The following is a 17,821-nucleotide window of genomic DNA, read 5'->3' on the forward strand; positions in this document are numbered from 1 at the left end:
CATAATGCTGAAATCTAAGCTAAGACATCCATAGCAGATTCACTATATTCTGGAGATGGAAAACAAGCCAGATTAATGAAATTATGACATAGAAATATCATCTCACAGATTTACACAGATGTTAGAGCACACTTAAAAGAGCTAAAATTGTAGAAGACACTGTATACAATCACAGTGTGTAATTACAGAATCTGTTCCAACTTACCTCACACAACATTCTACTGCACGAAACCAATGAAGCATCTCATCATGTAAGGTACACAATTGAAGGCAAGACAGAAAAACTTTCTCAGCATCACTGTACCAGCCTGCATCTGAAAGAAAACCACCTGCAGAAAAAGAAAAGTAACTTTAGACAATTTAGTAAATTGCCTGAAAGTTAAAATGACATGATTACAGTGAATATTATCTCAACTAAAAAACAAATATTTTCATCTTGCAGTATACACATAACTTTTCAATCTCCATAGGCCTTATTGCAAAGACAAATGGCTCTTATAAACTCATTCTTCTTACTCATCATAGATGAATATACACATAAAAGGGATGGTGATGCTTGTCATCTCATTCTTTTGGCAAGAAACTAATTTACTGACTAGCAATAGCTTTAATGTATTAGACAATTACCTCAAAATACCGTCCTTTTGTTTTTTTTTGTTTTTTGAAGGATCCTGATCTCAAAAAATGGCTAATGATGCATTTTACTACACTGCACAAACTACTTTCTATCATTATGGTAACCATTCCACATGAATTTTCTTATCTAATCTTCACAAAACACTTTCAACTTAAATGCTATTATTCCCCAACTTTTTTTCTTAAATATTTTTTAGTTGTATTTGACACAATACCTTTATTTTATTTATTTATTTTTATGTGGTGCTGAGGATGGAACCCAGGGCCTCACACATGCTAGGTGAGCGCTCTACCGCTGAGCCACAAACCTTATTGCCTCAACTTAATATGGGGAGGGAGGGGGACTTCAGGCAGAGAAACCAAGTTACAAGTTGATAAGTGGAAAGACTCAAATTCACACTATGTGACTTCAGAGGCTAAATCTATATCTGCTATTATGAAGAACACTTTCAAGTTGCTACTCAGCATTAGTTAACAATAGCCAGAAAACAAAACTACTATATTTTTCAATCCTAAAACACACACTTTGCACATTTTTTATATTTTTAACTAATTAAGGTACTAGGAATTAAACCCAGGGGTACTTTAACACTAAGCTACATCGCCAGTCCTTTTTATTTATTTATTTTATATATATTTTTTTTAGTTGCAGACAGACACAATACCTTTATTTATTTATTTTTATGTGGATTTTAAGGATTGAACATAGTGTCTCACATGTGCTAGGCAAGTCCCTACCACTGAACCACATCACCAGCCCCTTTATTGTTTATTTTAAGACCAGGTCTCACTAAGTTGCTGAGGTTGACCTTCAACTGTAATCCTTCTGCCTGCTTCTCAAGTCACTGGGATTGTAGGCATGTGCAAGTGTACCTAGCTCTTTTTGAATGTTTTAGAATCTTTATTTTTTTATTTATTTTTTTAAATATTTATTTTTTAGTTATTGGCGGACACAACATCGTTATTTGTATGTGGTGCTGAGGATCGAACCCGGGCCGCACGCATGCCAGACGAGCGCGCTACCGCTTGAGCCACATCCCCAGCCCTTGAATGTTTTAGAATCTTTAAAATTAGGACAGATCATAAAATTGGTGTCTAACATTAATAGTGGTAGCATTTTTTTTTCTTGGTAGCATAAAATATATGGTGTGTCATTTTAATAATGTTAATGAGTCAGCCAACAACATATATTTCCTCATACCCATGTGTTTTATGTTTTTTAAAAAATATCTTTAATTGTAAATGGATACAATACCTTTATTTATTTTTATGTGGTGCTGAGGATCAGACCCAGTGCCTCACACATACTAAGCAAGCACTCTACCACTGAGTCACAACCCTGCCCTGTTTTATGTTTAATTAAAGCAAAATACAGCTAAATATTATTTCATTAATTGGAAAGAATTGTGCATTAGAACATTTTAGGGCCCTTTCCAAGAGACTAAACTAGAATAATTAGATTATTATAAATATTTGTACTAAGCAACCTTCTACTTATCATATCAATGTACTATATAATGTGCTGGTTATCATGCTATCTCTCGGCTTCAAATCTCCTTTCTAGACTTTATGATGTTGAGGCAAGGATTCTTCAAACCACATTTCTCCTTCTTTACCTGGCTCCCTGTTGGGTTCTGCCAATAGGAAGCGCTAGAGAGGGGGAGCTCCAAGACTGGAAAAGCAAGTAACACCTTTTCCTATTGCTGACAGAATATGTTTCTTCACTCTGCCAGTGGCAGTTCATTGCAGTCAGTAGCAGTCAATTCCACTTAGAGTTTTCCAACACTTGCAAAACCAGTTTCATAGCACACTATCAATAATACCAGCAACAGCTAGCCTGTTGCTAGTTCTTGGACCCCCTTTCCAGCCCCCCTTTACAGAGCTTTGAGGCACTGGTATCAATGTTGCAGCATTAAAGCTTTAAATTTTCACAATTAGGTAGGCATGGTCGCAAATGCCTGTAATCCCAATGAGTTGGGACACAGGAGGATATCAAGCTGCAGGCCAGCCTTAGCAACCTGGTATGATTTTCAGCAACTTAGAAAGACCTTGTATTCGGATTTTAAAAAGTGGGGATGTAGCTCAGTGGTAAAGTGTCCCTGGGTTCAATCCCTAGCATCAAAAGAATTACATAATAAAAACCTATTTGTTTGGTTCCCTAAGCTCAAATGTAGTAGCTGATTCTTGGAGTTGCTATTATTCATAATAAAAACATTCCAGGGGTTCCCTTTTTATATTTTCAGTGCTCTAATAAAAATTTGTGATATCAGGGCTGGTATAGCTCAGTGGTAGAGCTCTTGCCTAGCACATGTGAGGCACTGGGTTCAATTCTCAGCATCATATAAATGTAAATAAAGTAACAACATTGTGTCCATCTTAAAAAAAATCTTTAAAAAATTTGTTATATTAAATTCTATCTCTACAACAAGGATAAGCCTTGACAACATTATGCTATCTAAAACAAGCTAGTCACAAAGACCATATGTTTTATGAGTCTATATGAATAATTTACAACAGGTAAATCTATAGAAAGAAAAAGTAGACTGATACTGGCCTGGAATAAGAAGGAAATGAGGAATGGCTATTAAAGGGTATAGTTTTCTATTGGGGTGATGGCATTGTTCTAAAACCTACTCTGATGATGTCTATAAAATCTGTGAGTATATGGAATATCACTGAAAAGTACACATTATATGTTCAAATTATACTGTTTAAGAATTATGTCTCAAAAAGGTTGTTATCATTTAAAAAATCTTTACTACTGTGTACTTCTGGCATAAAGTTTCTTCACTCTCTGAATGATTTCATAATTAAGTCTGATGATATGATTCTGAATTTGCAAGGGCTTGGTTCTATCTCCAAGATATCTATCTAGCACATCACAATGGCCAGGTTGGCGTACATACATGTGGATATGACAGAAAAACTCAATGAATATCACCTTTCCTGTCTTTCACCTTTTTTGATAACAATTTTTGTCTATAGCAATTTTCATATTACCTTCTAGAACTAAAGGGATGTCACTGTTAACATCGGTCAAGATCATATATTCTCTATTTTCAGAGACATTCTTTAAACAATTCTTTTTTTCCCAAACTTCCATGAGCCAATTCAAGGATAAAAGCTGTAGGTTCTTTTCAGAAAAGAATGTTTTGAAGTTCACCCAGCAAACTGGAAAGACCACTACGAAGAACTGTTTAAAGACTGAAGGAAATGATCTTGAAAACTTGCTGGCAAAAAATGGGTGCACACAAGAGAGAGAAAACATGCCCACGTTAATTTTTTTTAATATTTATTTTTTATTTTTTAGATGGACATAATATCTTTATTTTGTTTTTATGTGGTGCTGAGAATCGAAACCAGTGCCTCATGCATGCTAGGCGAGCGCACTACCACTTGAGCCACACCCCCAGCCCCTCAAAATAAGTTATTTTTAAAAAATAACTTTTTAGGGCTGGGGTTGGGTTCAGTGGTTGGGTTCACAGTGCTTGCCTAGCACATGTGAGGCCCTGAGTTTGATTCTCAGCACCATATAAGAAAATAAATAAAATAAAGTTATAGGCTGGGTGTGGTGGTGCATGCCTATAATCCCAGCAGCTCGGGAGACTGAGGCAGGAGAATCACAAGTTCAAAGCCAGTCAGCAGTGATAAGGCACTAAGCAACTAAATAAAATATAAAATATGGTTGGGGATGTGCTCAGTAGATGAGTGTCCCTGAATTCAATTCTCAGTACCAAAAATAAATAAATAAATAAAGTTATAAACAAAAAAAGAACACATGCTTTAAAAAATAACTTTTTCAAATAGGGAAAGAAGGTAACAACAATTTAAAGCTTGAAACACTATTTATATACATTTGTGAAATGTTTACAAATAATAAACAATATTTTTCTGTATGTATATCATGCAAAACTCTTCCAGAATGCTTTTACATTTATGTTTTCATTATCCTCATAACATCTTCATGAAGCAATTCAGAATAACCCTCAATTTAGAGACTAGAAAACTGAGCCCCAAAGGATTAAGTCCCATGCCACAGCAAATACTAAGCAGGTGAAAGAGTTTGGAAGCAGCATGACATGACAGAAAGATATGTGCTTTGTAATCAATCATATAGACACAGGTTCTAAACTTAGCTCTTTACTAGCTATGTGACTTGATCTGGTTATTCAACTCTTCTATTTCCTCATATGTAAAAGGTTAAAGTACTTCAGGACTGGGGCTGTAGCTCAGTGGCAGAGCACTTGCCTAGCATGTGAGAGGCACTGGGTTAGATCCTCAGCACCACATAAAGATAAACAAACAAAAAATAAATAAAAAATAAAGGCATTTAGTCCATCTACAACTACAAAAAAAATTTTTTAAAAAATATCATTACTTCACTGGAACGTCATGAGAATTTAGGATAATGCCATTTAAATACCTAGTGTAGTGCTTAGCACAGCATTAATATCCAATAAATTACACCTAATTCTTCTGATATTTTCCTCATAACTTCCCCATATAGACTTTGGGAAATTCCTGGAGAAATCCTTTATTGTTGGGTTTACTATGAGTTCATAATAGGATAAAACTCTCCCCTACTAATAGTATTACTTACCTAAAACAAAGCCAACCTGAATGGCTTTTTCCTTTACTGCAGCATCAGATTCTGCTATGTAAGAGCACCGTCTACTAAACGAGTAGGCCAAGACTGAAGCAACTTTAACACCATGATCCATCAAAGCCTGAAAACAATGATGAAGCAAATGTCTGAAAAAGAAAAAAACATTTAATAGAGGAATCTTATTTCTTTCCTTTTAGAAAGCTAGTTGCTTTTCTCTATTAATATTAGTATCATTATTTTCCAAGATAAAATGAGATAGAAAGCATTTTGCCTTATGAATTATGAAGCTATAGTAAATTAAAAATTTAGCCCATCACCAGGTACACCGGTGCATGCCTATGATCTCAGTGACCTGGGAGACGAAGGCAGGAAGATTGCAAGTTCAAGGTGAACCTCAGCAACTTAGAAAACTCAGTCACAAATTAAAAAAAAAAAAAAAAAAATTAAAGGACTGGGGAATATAAATATAGCTCAATAGTAAAGCCCCTGAGTTTAATCTCCAGTTTCTTTTTTTTAACTGGTTGTTCAAAACATTACCAAGCTCATGATATATCATCTTTCATACCTTTGGCTCAATTGGGTTATGAACTCCCATTTTTACCCCAAATACAAATTGCAGAATTACATCGGTTACACACTCACGTTTTTTTATATGTAATTTTGTGTAACATTGATGGTCTCCTACCATTTCCATATGCTTTCCCTTCTCTCTCCCTTTCTCTCCCCCCACTCGTCTTTTTGTTTAATGTTAATCTTTTCCTCACGCTCTTCCTCCCTGTTCTGTTCTTAGTTGCTCTCTTTATATCAAAGACGACATTAGGCATTTGTTTTTTAAGGATTGGTTAGCTTCGCTTAGCATAATCTGTTCTAATGCCATCCATTTCCCTGCAAATTCTATGGTTTTGTCATTTTTTAGTGCTGCGTAATACTCCATTGTGTATAGATGCCACATTTTTTTTATCCATTCATCTATTGAAGGGCATCTAGGTTGGTTTCACAGTCTAGCTATTGTGAATTGTGCCGCTATGATCATTGATGTGGCAGTATCCCTATAGTACGCTCTTTTAAGATCCTCAGGGAATAGTCCGAGAAGGGCGATAGCTGGGTCAAATGGTGGATCCATTCCCAGCTTTCCCAGGAATCTCCATACTGCTTTCCAAATTGGCCACACTACTTTGCAGTCCCACCAGCAGTGTACAAGTGTACCCTTTTCCCCACATCCTCGCTAACACTTATTGTTGTTTGACTTCATAATGGCTGCCAATCTTACTGGAGTGAGATGGTATCTTAGGGTGGTTTTGATTTGCATTTCTCTGACTGCTAAAGATGGTGAGCATTTTTTCATGTACTTATTGATTGATTGTATGTCCTCGTGTGTGAAGTGTCTGTTCAGGTCCTTGGCCCATTTGTTGATTGGGTTATTTGTTATCTTATTGTTTAATTTTTTGAGTTCTTTGTATATTCTGGATATTAGGGCTCTATCTGAAGTGTGAGGGGTAAAAATTTGTTCCCAGGATGTAGGCTCTCTATTTACCTCTCTTATTGTTTCTCTTGCTGAGAAAAAACTTTTTAGTTTAAGTAAGTCCCATTTGTTTATTGTTGTTATTATAATCTCCAGTTTAAAAAAAAAAAAAAAGAAAGAACTCAATTAAAAATGGGCAATGGATTTGAACAGATATTTCTCCAAAGATCTATCCACAGTCAATAAACATAAGACACTTAATATCATTAGTGATAATGGAAATGTAAATCAAAATCACAATGAGAAACCACTTCCCATCCAAGAAAAAGGTCATAACTTTTTTTTTTTTTTTAAGTATTGGTAAGATGTGGAAAAACTAGAACCCTTATACATTAGCGATAGGAATGTAAAATGGTGCAGCTGCTCTAATAAAGTCTGGTAGCTCCTCAAAAAGTTAAACATAGGGTTACCATATGTATACACCCCAGGCACATACCTCCCAAAATGAGAATATGTCCACAAAATCTTATCAATGAAGGTTCACCACAGCATTATTCATAATAACTAAAATATATAAACAACCCCATCCATTCATCAATGAAAGACTGGATAAACAAGAGTATTATCCATATAACACAAAATTACTCAGTCCTAAAAAAGGGAAAGTAGGAACAACATAAATAATAATATCCCTGAAAATATTACACTAAGTGAAAGGGTCAATCAAAAAGACACATATTGTATGATTCCATTTATATGAAATATCTAGAATAGGCAAATCCATAAAGACATAAAGATTAATGATCAGCTAGGGATTAAGGTTAAGAGGAAATAGGGAGTGACTTAACATTTTTTCCTTTTGGAATGATGGTATGTTCTAAAATTAAGATAGTGGTGATGGGAGTTGTGGGGCTGTAGCTTAGTGGCAGAGCACTTGCCTAGCACGTGTAAGACCCTGGATTTAATCCTAAGCACCACATAAAAATAAATAAATAACTGTACATTGCTGGTGGGACTGCAAATTGGTGCGACCAATTTGGAAAGCAGTATGGAGATTCCTTGGAAAGCTGGGAATGAAACCACCATTTGACCCAGCTATTCCCCTTCTCGGTCTATTCCCTAAAGACCTAAAAAGAGCATACTACAGGGACACTGCTACATCGATGTTCATAGCAGCACAATTCAAATAGCTAGACTGTGGAACCAACCTAGATGCCCTTCAATAGATGAATGGATAAAAAAAAATGTGGTATTTATACACAATGGAGTATGACTCTGCACTAAAAAATGACAAAATCATGGAATCTGCAGGGAAATGGATGGCATTAGAGCAGATTATGCTAAGTGAAGCTAGCCAATCCCTAAAAAACAAATGCCAAATGTCTTCTTTGATATAAAGAGAACAACTAAGAACAGAGCAGGGAGGAAGAGCATGAGAAGAAGATTAACATTAAACAGGGACGAGAGGTGGGAGGGAAAGGGAGAGAGAAGGGAAATTGTGTGGAAATGGAAGGAGACCCTCATTGTTATACAAAATTACATATAAGAGGAAGTGAGGGGAAAGGGAAAAAAAACAAGGGGGGAGAAATGAATTACAGTAGATGGGGTAGAGAGAGAAGATAGGAGGGGAGGGGAGGGAGGGGGGGATAGTAGAGGATAGGAAAGGCAGCAGAACACATCAGACACTAGTGTAGCAATATGTAAAACAGTGGATGTGTAACCGATGTGATTCTGCAATCTGTATACGGGGTAAAAATGGGAGTTCATAACCCACTTAAATCAAATGTATGAAATATGATATGTTGGGGCTGGGGATGTGGCTCAAGCGGTAGCGCGCTCGCCTGGCATGCGTGCATCCCGGGTTCGATCCTCAGCACCACATACCAACAAAGATGTTGTGTCCGCCGAGAACTAAAAAATAAATATTAAAAATTCTCTCTCTCTCTCTCTCTCACTCTCTCTCCTCTCTCACTCTCTCTTTAAAAAAAAAAAATTAAAAAAAAAAATATGATATGTCAAGAACTATGTAATGTTTCGAACAACCAATAATAAAAATTTAAAAATAAACAAATAAAATAAAAGGTATTGTGTCCAACTAAATTTAAAAAAAAAATACAGACTATGAGGAAGGAACCTCGTAGTTCTTATCCACTGCTGTAATCTTAGCATACAGAACAGTACCTGGCACATCCTAAGCATTCAACAAATATTTATTTAGTTAACTTGCTGAACAAATCAAATAATTTGGCAATATTCACATTCAAGATCAGCAGTGTTTTGTGAAAGTACATATTCTCTTTTTTTTGGGGGGGGGGGCGGGGAGATAATGTGGGCTGAACCCAGGGGTGCTTTTATCACTGAGCTACATGGCCAGCTCTTTATTTTGAAAAGGAGTCTCACAAAATTGTTGAGGTTGACCTCAAGCTTGCAATCTCCTTACCTCAGCCTTCTGAGTATCTGGGATTACAGGAGTGCACCAGTGCAACCAGTTTGTGAAAGTATATTCTGATTTCTTTAGAAATGTGGATTAGGGCTGGGAGTGGTGGTGCACTGTAATCCCAATGGCTCAAGAGGCTGAAGCAGGAGAATTGATAGTTCAAGGCCAGCCTCAACAATTTAGCAAGGCCCTAAGAAACTTAGTGAGACCCTGTCTCTAAATAAAAAATTTTAAAAAAAGAGCTGGGATGTGGCTCAGTGGTTAAGTGCCCCTAGATTCAATTCCTGTTGTGAAAGAAAGAGATAGAAGAAAGAAAGAAACAAAGGAAGAAAGGTTAGGTGAAAAAAATTGCAGTTGAAGCGAATTCATGGAAGAGAACAGCAAGTATAATCAAAGACCAGATTATCTCTCTGTGGCTCCTACTTCATAATACCTATAATGAGGGCTGGGGATATAGCTCAGTTGGTAGAGTGCTTGCCTTAGATGCACAAGGCCCTGGGTTCTAATCCCCAGCACCCCCCCACACAACCCCCTATAATGAGGAAGCTAAATTCTTGAACTCAAAAGCTAAATTTACAGGGCTAGGGTTGTGGCTCAGCGGTGGAGCACTTGCCTAGCATGTGCAAGGCCCTGGGTTCGATCCTCGACACCACATAAAAATAAACAAAATAAAGGTATTGTGTACAACTACAACTGAAAAAAAAAAAAAAAAAGCTAAATTTACAGAGTATTAACTTTCCAAAGAAGATGGAGGCAAGTGAACAAATTCTCATTGTCACCAAACTTGTTTGGATTGTACAATTACTGTGATCATTTGCTTTCTTTCTTTTTTTTTTTTTTTTTTTAGCGTTTTTATTTATTTATTTTTATGTTTAGTTCTCGGCGGACACAACATCTTTGTTTATATGTGGTGCTGAGGGTCGAACCCGGGCCGCCCGGGCCACACGCATGCCAGGCGAGCGCACTACCGCTTAAGCCACATCCCCAGCCCTGTGATCATTTTCTTTATCATGCTAACTGGTCTTGAGTTGTAACTCTTAAAATGCTTTCATATTGTACTTCCAGATGTATCTAATAGATATGCATATATGTTCACCAAAAGACTTGTACATGGATAAATGTAGCAGCTGTTTATAATAGCTAAAAACCAAACAGCTCAAATATCTAACAACAGTATAAGTAATGACATATAATGGAACATTGTACATATATAGCAATGAGAATGAACAGACTATAATAAATAGGTGATTCTCATAAACATGATGTTGGGGTGGATGGAGAGGCAGACACAAAAGTGTACATACTGTATGAATTTACCTAAAACAAGCAAAATGAACCTACTGGTTCCCCAATTTATAAAGGCAATTTTATTTCATTCAAACTTCAAAAAGGAATGAAATTTTGACACGTTACAACACAAATGAACCTTAAAAACATATGCTAAATCAAATAAGGCAAAAACAAATGAACAAATACAGGATCCTACTTATATGAGGTACCTGAAACAGCAAACTCACATAGACAGAAAGTAGAATGGCAGCTTCAGGGCTGAAAGAAGGGAATGGGGAGTTATTTAATGGGAACAGAGTTTTCATTAGGGATGACGAAAATTTTCTGAAAATGGATAGTGTTGATGGTTGCACAACAAGGTGAATATACTCATTGTCAGTGAATTGTATACTTAAAAACTGTTAAATGGTAAATTTTATGTTATGCATATTTTACAGTAATTTTCTTAAAAAAATTTACCTTTTATCCAAAGCTCTCAATACTTTAGCAAAAACTTCCAACTCACAAAATTCACTGCCCAGTTGACATAAGCGTCCCTGTTGGTAAAGCTGAAATAAAAATGAAAAATGATTTAAAATTTTTAAATTTAATTTTTAAATTTAATTTTAATTTCTACTTTTAATTACATTGATAAAGTTAATATTTGTGGTTTTAATGAGTAAGATTTAAAGTCACAATAATTACAAAATACTATCAGGAAAGACGCTTACAATAAGAAAAATGGAATACTAATTTAACAAATTCCCACAATTCATATAATAACAATTCACTAATTTTATGTAAATGTTAAGAATCAATATTTGGAGGGCTGAAGCTATAGCTCAGTGGCAGAATGCTTGCCTCACACATGTGAGGCACTGGATTCGATCCTCAGCACCACATAAATAAATAAAGGTATTGTGTCCATCTACAACTAAAAAAATAAATGAAATAAATTTTAAAAAAGAATTAATATTTGGAAAACACAGGCTAGGGAAGTAGTTCAGGAGTTTTCCATCTTGCCCAAGAACCTGAGTTCAATCCCCAATACCTCATTAAAAAACAAACAAACACCAAAACATTGTAGTAGTACCTAAAACATGGTAAGCATTACTAAGTGCCATATAATAATATTTTATATTGGCCCACGCCTGAAATCCCAGTGGCTTGGGAGGCAGAGGCAGGAGGATCATGAGTTCAAAGCCAGCCTCAGCAATGGTGAGGAACTATACAACTCAGTGAGACCCTGTCTCTAAATAAATACAAAATAGGGCTGGGGATGCAGCTCAGTGGTTGAGTACCCCTAAGTTCAATCCCTGATACCTCCCCAAATTTATATAATATTATATATTATGATATTTAATATAATAACATTAAACATAAGCCCATTATTCAAGAAACTTAAAACCATAACTTTTTTCCTTAATCCATCAAGTCCAAGTTTTTAATTCTGTGAATATTTCAACAATACAAGTGCATTAAAATAGGTTAATATTTATTGTTCAATTAAGGTTTTTTAGGTGTTCCATACTGGGATAATGAGACAAATTGGGTTTATCAAAATTGGACAGTTAAATTATAAAAAAGGGGGGCGGGGCTGGGGATGTGACTCAGTGGTACAGCTTGTGTCTAGCATTGTACAAGGCCCTGAGTTCAATCCCCAAGAAAAATAAAATAAAATAATAGTAAAGACAGTGTCCAGAAAACACAGCTGTCAATATGCTCCACTAGAAGTTCTTATAACCATCTAAAGAACCTTAGTTAACTTCTGGACATGATATCTTCACCAGTACCCTAGGAGTATGGCAGGATTTCTAACTGTCCAACTCATTTATACATTGATTTTTCAGAATTGTTATTTTAAAGAATATTTCTAAAAATATCTTAAAATTTTTTCTCTCAAATAATACATGCACATGGTCAAAAAGAGACAAATACACCCTCCAGACCCTGTAACAAATACTTTTGAATTTACATATGCTATATAAATAACATGGGACTTTAGAAAGAGTTCATAATGACTGCTATAAAAAAATTCCATGACAATTGCTGGAGGAAAGAAGGGACAGATTATCATGTGATTAAATTCACATAATGGTTAGATAATTTATATTAACATTAAAACCTTCATGAGGAGCAGGGCACGGTAGCACATGCCTGTAATCCCAGCAGCTCGGGAGGCTGAGACAGGAGGATCAAGAGTTCAAAGCCAGCCTCAGCAATGGTGAGGCACCAAGCAACTCAGTGAGACCCTGTCTCTAAATAAAATACAAAAAGGGGCTGGGGATGTGGCTCAGTGGTCAAGTGCCCCTGAATTCAATCCCTGGTACCTTAAAAAACTTCATGAGGAAAGATTTACTATTTGGGGGGATTATTGTTTTCTGCTACAGAAAAATAAGCCTCATAAAACTATTAATCAGTCATTGTAATATTTTCCTATTAACCAATACAGAATAACTCAAGGAAAATAAAACTGAGAATTTACAACCAAATTCTTATTTGTAAGCTACATAATGTGATAATCTTCTGATTTGGGGCAGAACCACAAATATAGTTATCAAGATAAATATACAGGGGCTGGGGTTGTGGCTCAGTAGTAGAGCGCTTGCCTACCATGTATGAGGCACTGGGTTCGATCCTCAGCACCACATAAAAAAATAAACAAATCAAAGATATTGTGTCCACCTACAACTAAAACAGAAATTCTTTTTTTAAAAAAAGGGCCGGGGTTGTAGCTCAACAGTACAGTGATAGCCTTGCAGTGTATGACCCTGGGTTCAATCCTCAGCACCACATAAAAATAAGTAAGTGAAACAGAGGTATTGTGTTCAACTACAACTAAAAAATAAATATTAAAAAAAAGATAAATATACATATTCCAAAAACACTAAGGTTAAAAAGCTTAAGCTTCTTACCAAAATGACTGACTCATCATTACCCAACTTTAGGCTTAGAATTTCTTTTATAAGACAGAAAAAATGAAAACAAGTTATATAACCATTTTGCCTGTATTCACTAGTTGAAAATACATAAATTCAATGTTATGTGTTCTATGACTTACAATATCGCTTTGATGACTGAAAATTGGTCCATTCTACTAAGTGAGATTTGAAAATAGAATTTAGGATAATTGCTGCCTTAGTTACAGTTTCAAAATATTTCCTATTACAAGCACCAACATTTCTATATACTGAAATTTAAATTTTCTAGGTAAAAATGGGTTCACATTTAAATTGTGGGAAGAGGATAATAATTTTTTTATTTAAGTTTAATTGCTTCATCCTTACCAAATTTAACCAATAAGTGCAAATTAATACAATGTATGACCTAAAGGTTTTTTTTTTTTAATAACAATCTCGTATAAAAACAGCATCTAGAGCTGGGGTTATAGCTCAGTGGTGGAGAGCTTGCCTAGAATGTGTGAGGCCCTGGGTTTGATTCAACAACTAAATCGCACTTAATTATTATTATTATTATTATTATTATTTTAGTTGGCAATGGACATTTATTTTATTTATTTATATGTGGTGTTGAGAATTGAACCCAGGGCCTCACACGTGCTAGGCAAGTGCTCTACCACCAAGCCACAATCCCAGCCCCTAATTCTTATAGAAGTCTTATATGAGACAAGGACTGTTCTCAGTGCTTTTCATAAGTCAGTCATTTTGTCCTTTTACAGACGTGGAAACTGAAGCATACGAAGTTAAATAACACGCTCAAAATCATACAATTAAGAAATGTTAGGCAAGGCACTGTGGCACTTTCCTGTAATCCCAGGCACTAGAGAAGCTAAGGCAAGACGATCACAAATTCAAGGCCAACCTGGGCCCTGTCTCAAAATTTAAAATAAATAAATAAATGTCACACACACACACACACACACACACACACACACACACACACTTCTTGTTCTTTTCTTTTTTTTAAGGGGCTGGGAATGTAGCTCAGTGGTACAGCACCCTGGGTTCAATCCCCACTGCCACCAAAGAAAGCAATTCAGGAATCTGACCTCTGGCGGTCTGTTCCTACATCCATATTCTTAATACCTTACAATAAACTGCCTCTTGAAATAATGAAAATTAAGAAAACATAAAATGGGAGATTTTAAATCTTTTAATATTAGACCTAAAGATTAACATAGAGAAGGGGAAACTGAGGTTCTAGGTTCTAGTAATGATCCTTATATCTGATTTTTAAAAATAGACTTATTTTAGTTCATTATTCTGATCTTTATATTCTGTATCTACAGAGTAATAAAGCTATGGAAAGGTTATTTTGAGTATTTCTAGCTTAAGAAAAATAAAAGTCAAATTATTCCTTATTCCTAGAAGTAGTCTAGATGTAGTAATACCTGCCACCAGATAGAGAAACAAATAAAACATACTTTAGTATATGTAACAACATGACAAAGGCATTTTAATTGCTAAAAGAAAAATAGTTAATAGCAGCACATAAAAGGGAAAACAAAAATACCTACCTGATAAAGTATATACCAGATTTATCAAAATTTTAAATGTAAAAAAAAAAAAAAATTCAGAGCTGGGATTGTAGCTCAGTTGTTGAGCACTTGCCTCGCATGTGTAAGATGTGTGAGGCACTGGGTTTGATCCTCAGCATTAAAAAAAAAAAAAGGTGAAACTAAGATATCATGTTCATCTATAACTAAAAGTATATTTAAAAAAAATTAAAAATATTAAAAGTGCTCTACCACTAAGCCACACCCCCAGTTCTAATATTACTTCTTTTAAACACTGATTATGGGCTGGGATTGTGGCTCAGTAGTAGAGCGCTTACCTAGCATGTCGGGTTAAATTCTCAGCACCACATAAATAAATGAATAAAACAAAGGTCCATCAACAACTTTAAAAAAATTTACAAAACAAAATAACACTGATTATATCACAAATAAAAATCATCAAGGAAGCTAGGCCTGGTAGCACACGCCTGTAAGTAGTCTGGGAGGCTGAGGCAGAAGGATCGGGAGGTCAGAGACAGCCTCAGCAACTTAGTGAGGCCCTAAGCAACTTAGCAATACCCTATCTCAAAATAAAATATAAAATGTGCTGGGGATGTGGCTTAATGGTTAAGTTCCCCTGGGTTCAATCCTCAGTAACAACCAAACATACATCAAGGAAACTGACTGTATAAAAACCTAAAATGTTCACGAATATAAAACACTATTAAAATTCAACAATACTACATAAAATATTAATAATATATGTGTAAGAGTTATTTTCATTAATACACAAAGGGGTCTAATAAAAAAATGAACTGCCTAGTGATGTTTTTAGAAGCAAAGGTTTCCAGGATCTAAAATAAAAATCTTGAAAGAAAATTAAAGCAACTATTCCCACAGCAATGCAAGACAGCCCAAAATCCAGAGAACCCCTTGGGAGATAAAGGTGGAAATAAAAATCTCCGAACATTTTCAACTGGCATAACTGCTTCCCAACTCATTTCAAAATTACCACAAATTAAGAGTAAACAGCATAATCTTAACAGCAAATTAACAAATTAATTAACAAAGTAATCTGTTTAATTCCTAACAACAACAACAAAAACCAGAAAGATTTAGAAAAAGGCATTCAAGAAATTGAGTCCAAAACTATAATGTAAAAAAAACTGAAGTCACATAGGTGCCCACATGCACGCACGCACATATGGAAACTCATGCATCTCACATGTTTGTAACTGTTTGCAAGTCACTGAATCATTGGAAAAAAAAAAAAGACTTTCAAAAATGAAAGATTATTATCAATTAAAATGACCATGATAACACAAAAACTGAACAAGTTCCCAAAACGTTTGAGTTAATATATTTTTATTTTGGTTTTTAAATTGTGTACCTATGTTTTATATGCATAATAGTTAATAAAATGTTTATATCAACGGTATAGGATTACTATCTAAAAACTTTCACCTCCACCGTTATCATCATCTTTAACCTGAATTACTACAAAGGTTTAGTAGAACTGGACTCTGCATTAATATTCTTTAATTTTTACTTTAGTATTATTTATTTTTGCAGTATTGGGGATTAAATCCAGGGGAGCTTACCACTGAAGTACATCCTGAATCCTTTTTTAAAATTTTGAAACAGGGGCTTGCTAAACTACCTTAAACTTGCAATCCTCCTGCCTCAGCCTGTTCCCCTTTAGTCAACTGCCCACACAGTAGCCACAACTATCTTTGTAAAAAGTAAATCATACCATGTCATTCCCCTGTTTAAAACCTTTTAATTAGTCAGGTACCTTCCAATGATCCTAGTAACTTTGAAGGCTGAGATAGAGAGATCTCAAGTTCAAGACCAGCCTCAGCAATTTAGACTATTTCAAAAATAAAATAAAAAGGATTGGGGTATGTAGCTCAGTGGTAAATGGCCTGAGTTCCATTCCCAGTACTCCCCAATTTTTTTTTTTTTTTTAAGTAAAACCTTTTAATGAGTTGGGTGCAGTGGCACATGCCTGTAATCTCAGAGAATGAGGTTAGGGAATTGAGGCAGGAGGAATACAAGTTCAAAGCCAGCCTAGGCAACTTATCGAGACCCTGTCTCAAATTCAATTTAAAAATAAATAAAGAAGAAAAAGGGTGGGGATGTATCTCAGTGGTACAGTGCTTGCCTAGCATGTGTGAGGCCCTGGGCTCAATCCCCAGTACTGCAAAAGAAACAAATAAATACCCTTCAATGGCACCCTAACACATTTGAACAAGTCCAAAATCTTTGACCAATAAGTTCCTATAACTTGTCTCACCCCCACCCATCTTTCTGACCTCACCTTCTATTGTTCTTTCGCTTTCTTCTGTATTCCTGCCACCTTAGGTTTCTTTTAGCTCATGACTTCTATCTCCTTACCATGATTCTTTGCCTGTTAATTTGTAATTCAAATTATCTCAACTAATATTTCACTTTCTCAGACCTTTCCCTGACTCCCCAATCTAAACTGTCTCCTGTTATACTTTCCCACAACACACTGTGCTTTCCCTTCATAATAGCAACATGCATTCACTTAAGTGGATATTTGTTAAATGTGTCACTCCATTACACACTACTCTATGAAGTGGGCATAATCACTACTATAATATCCCCAGAACCTAGCACAATGCCTAGCAATAGATATGCATTCATTATTTTCAGAATGAATAATCCAAATTAGTAGTTATCTCCTTTGGCTGGCACTCAGAAGAAACAACAAAAAATGCAAGACAATTTCTAATCTGAAATTTATAATTAGTCAACCACATATTAGTACTATTATTCTATTTATTGATACAATCCAGAAGTTGGTAAATCTGACATAAAGGGAAATACTCCAAATGCATACATTTTTTTTTCTTTTACAATACCGAGGCCTGAAGACAGGCACACTGTACCACTAAGCTACATCCCCAGTTCTTTTAATTCTTTATTGTG

General features: G+C 35.4%; 1 protein-coding gene across 1 annotated transcript in view; it reads right to left on the reverse strand.

Moving 5' to 3' along the window:
* Nucleotides 1–17,821, reverse strand: part of APPBP2 (amyloid beta precursor protein binding protein 2) — a 56,130-nt gene that overhangs the window by 25,888 nt on the left and 12,421 nt on the right. The window contains exons 2-4 of the mRNA XM_081270994.1: nucleotides 10,891–10,979; nucleotides 5,237–5,388; nucleotides 206–329 (exon numbers count right to left, since the gene is read on the reverse strand). Of these exons, the coding sequence (XP_081127120.1) occupies nucleotides 206–329; nucleotides 5,237–5,388; nucleotides 10,891–10,979 (365 nt within the window). The remainder of the gene's footprint in view (nucleotides 1–205; nucleotides 330–5,236; nucleotides 5,389–10,890; nucleotides 10,980–17,821) is intronic.

The sequence above is a fragment of the Spermophilus citellus genome (genome assembly GCF_964194105.1).
Source record: "Spermophilus citellus genome assembly, chromosome: 17".
In the NCBI taxonomy this organism is placed as follows: domain Eukaryota; kingdom Metazoa; phylum Chordata; class Mammalia; order Rodentia; family Sciuridae; genus Spermophilus; species Spermophilus citellus.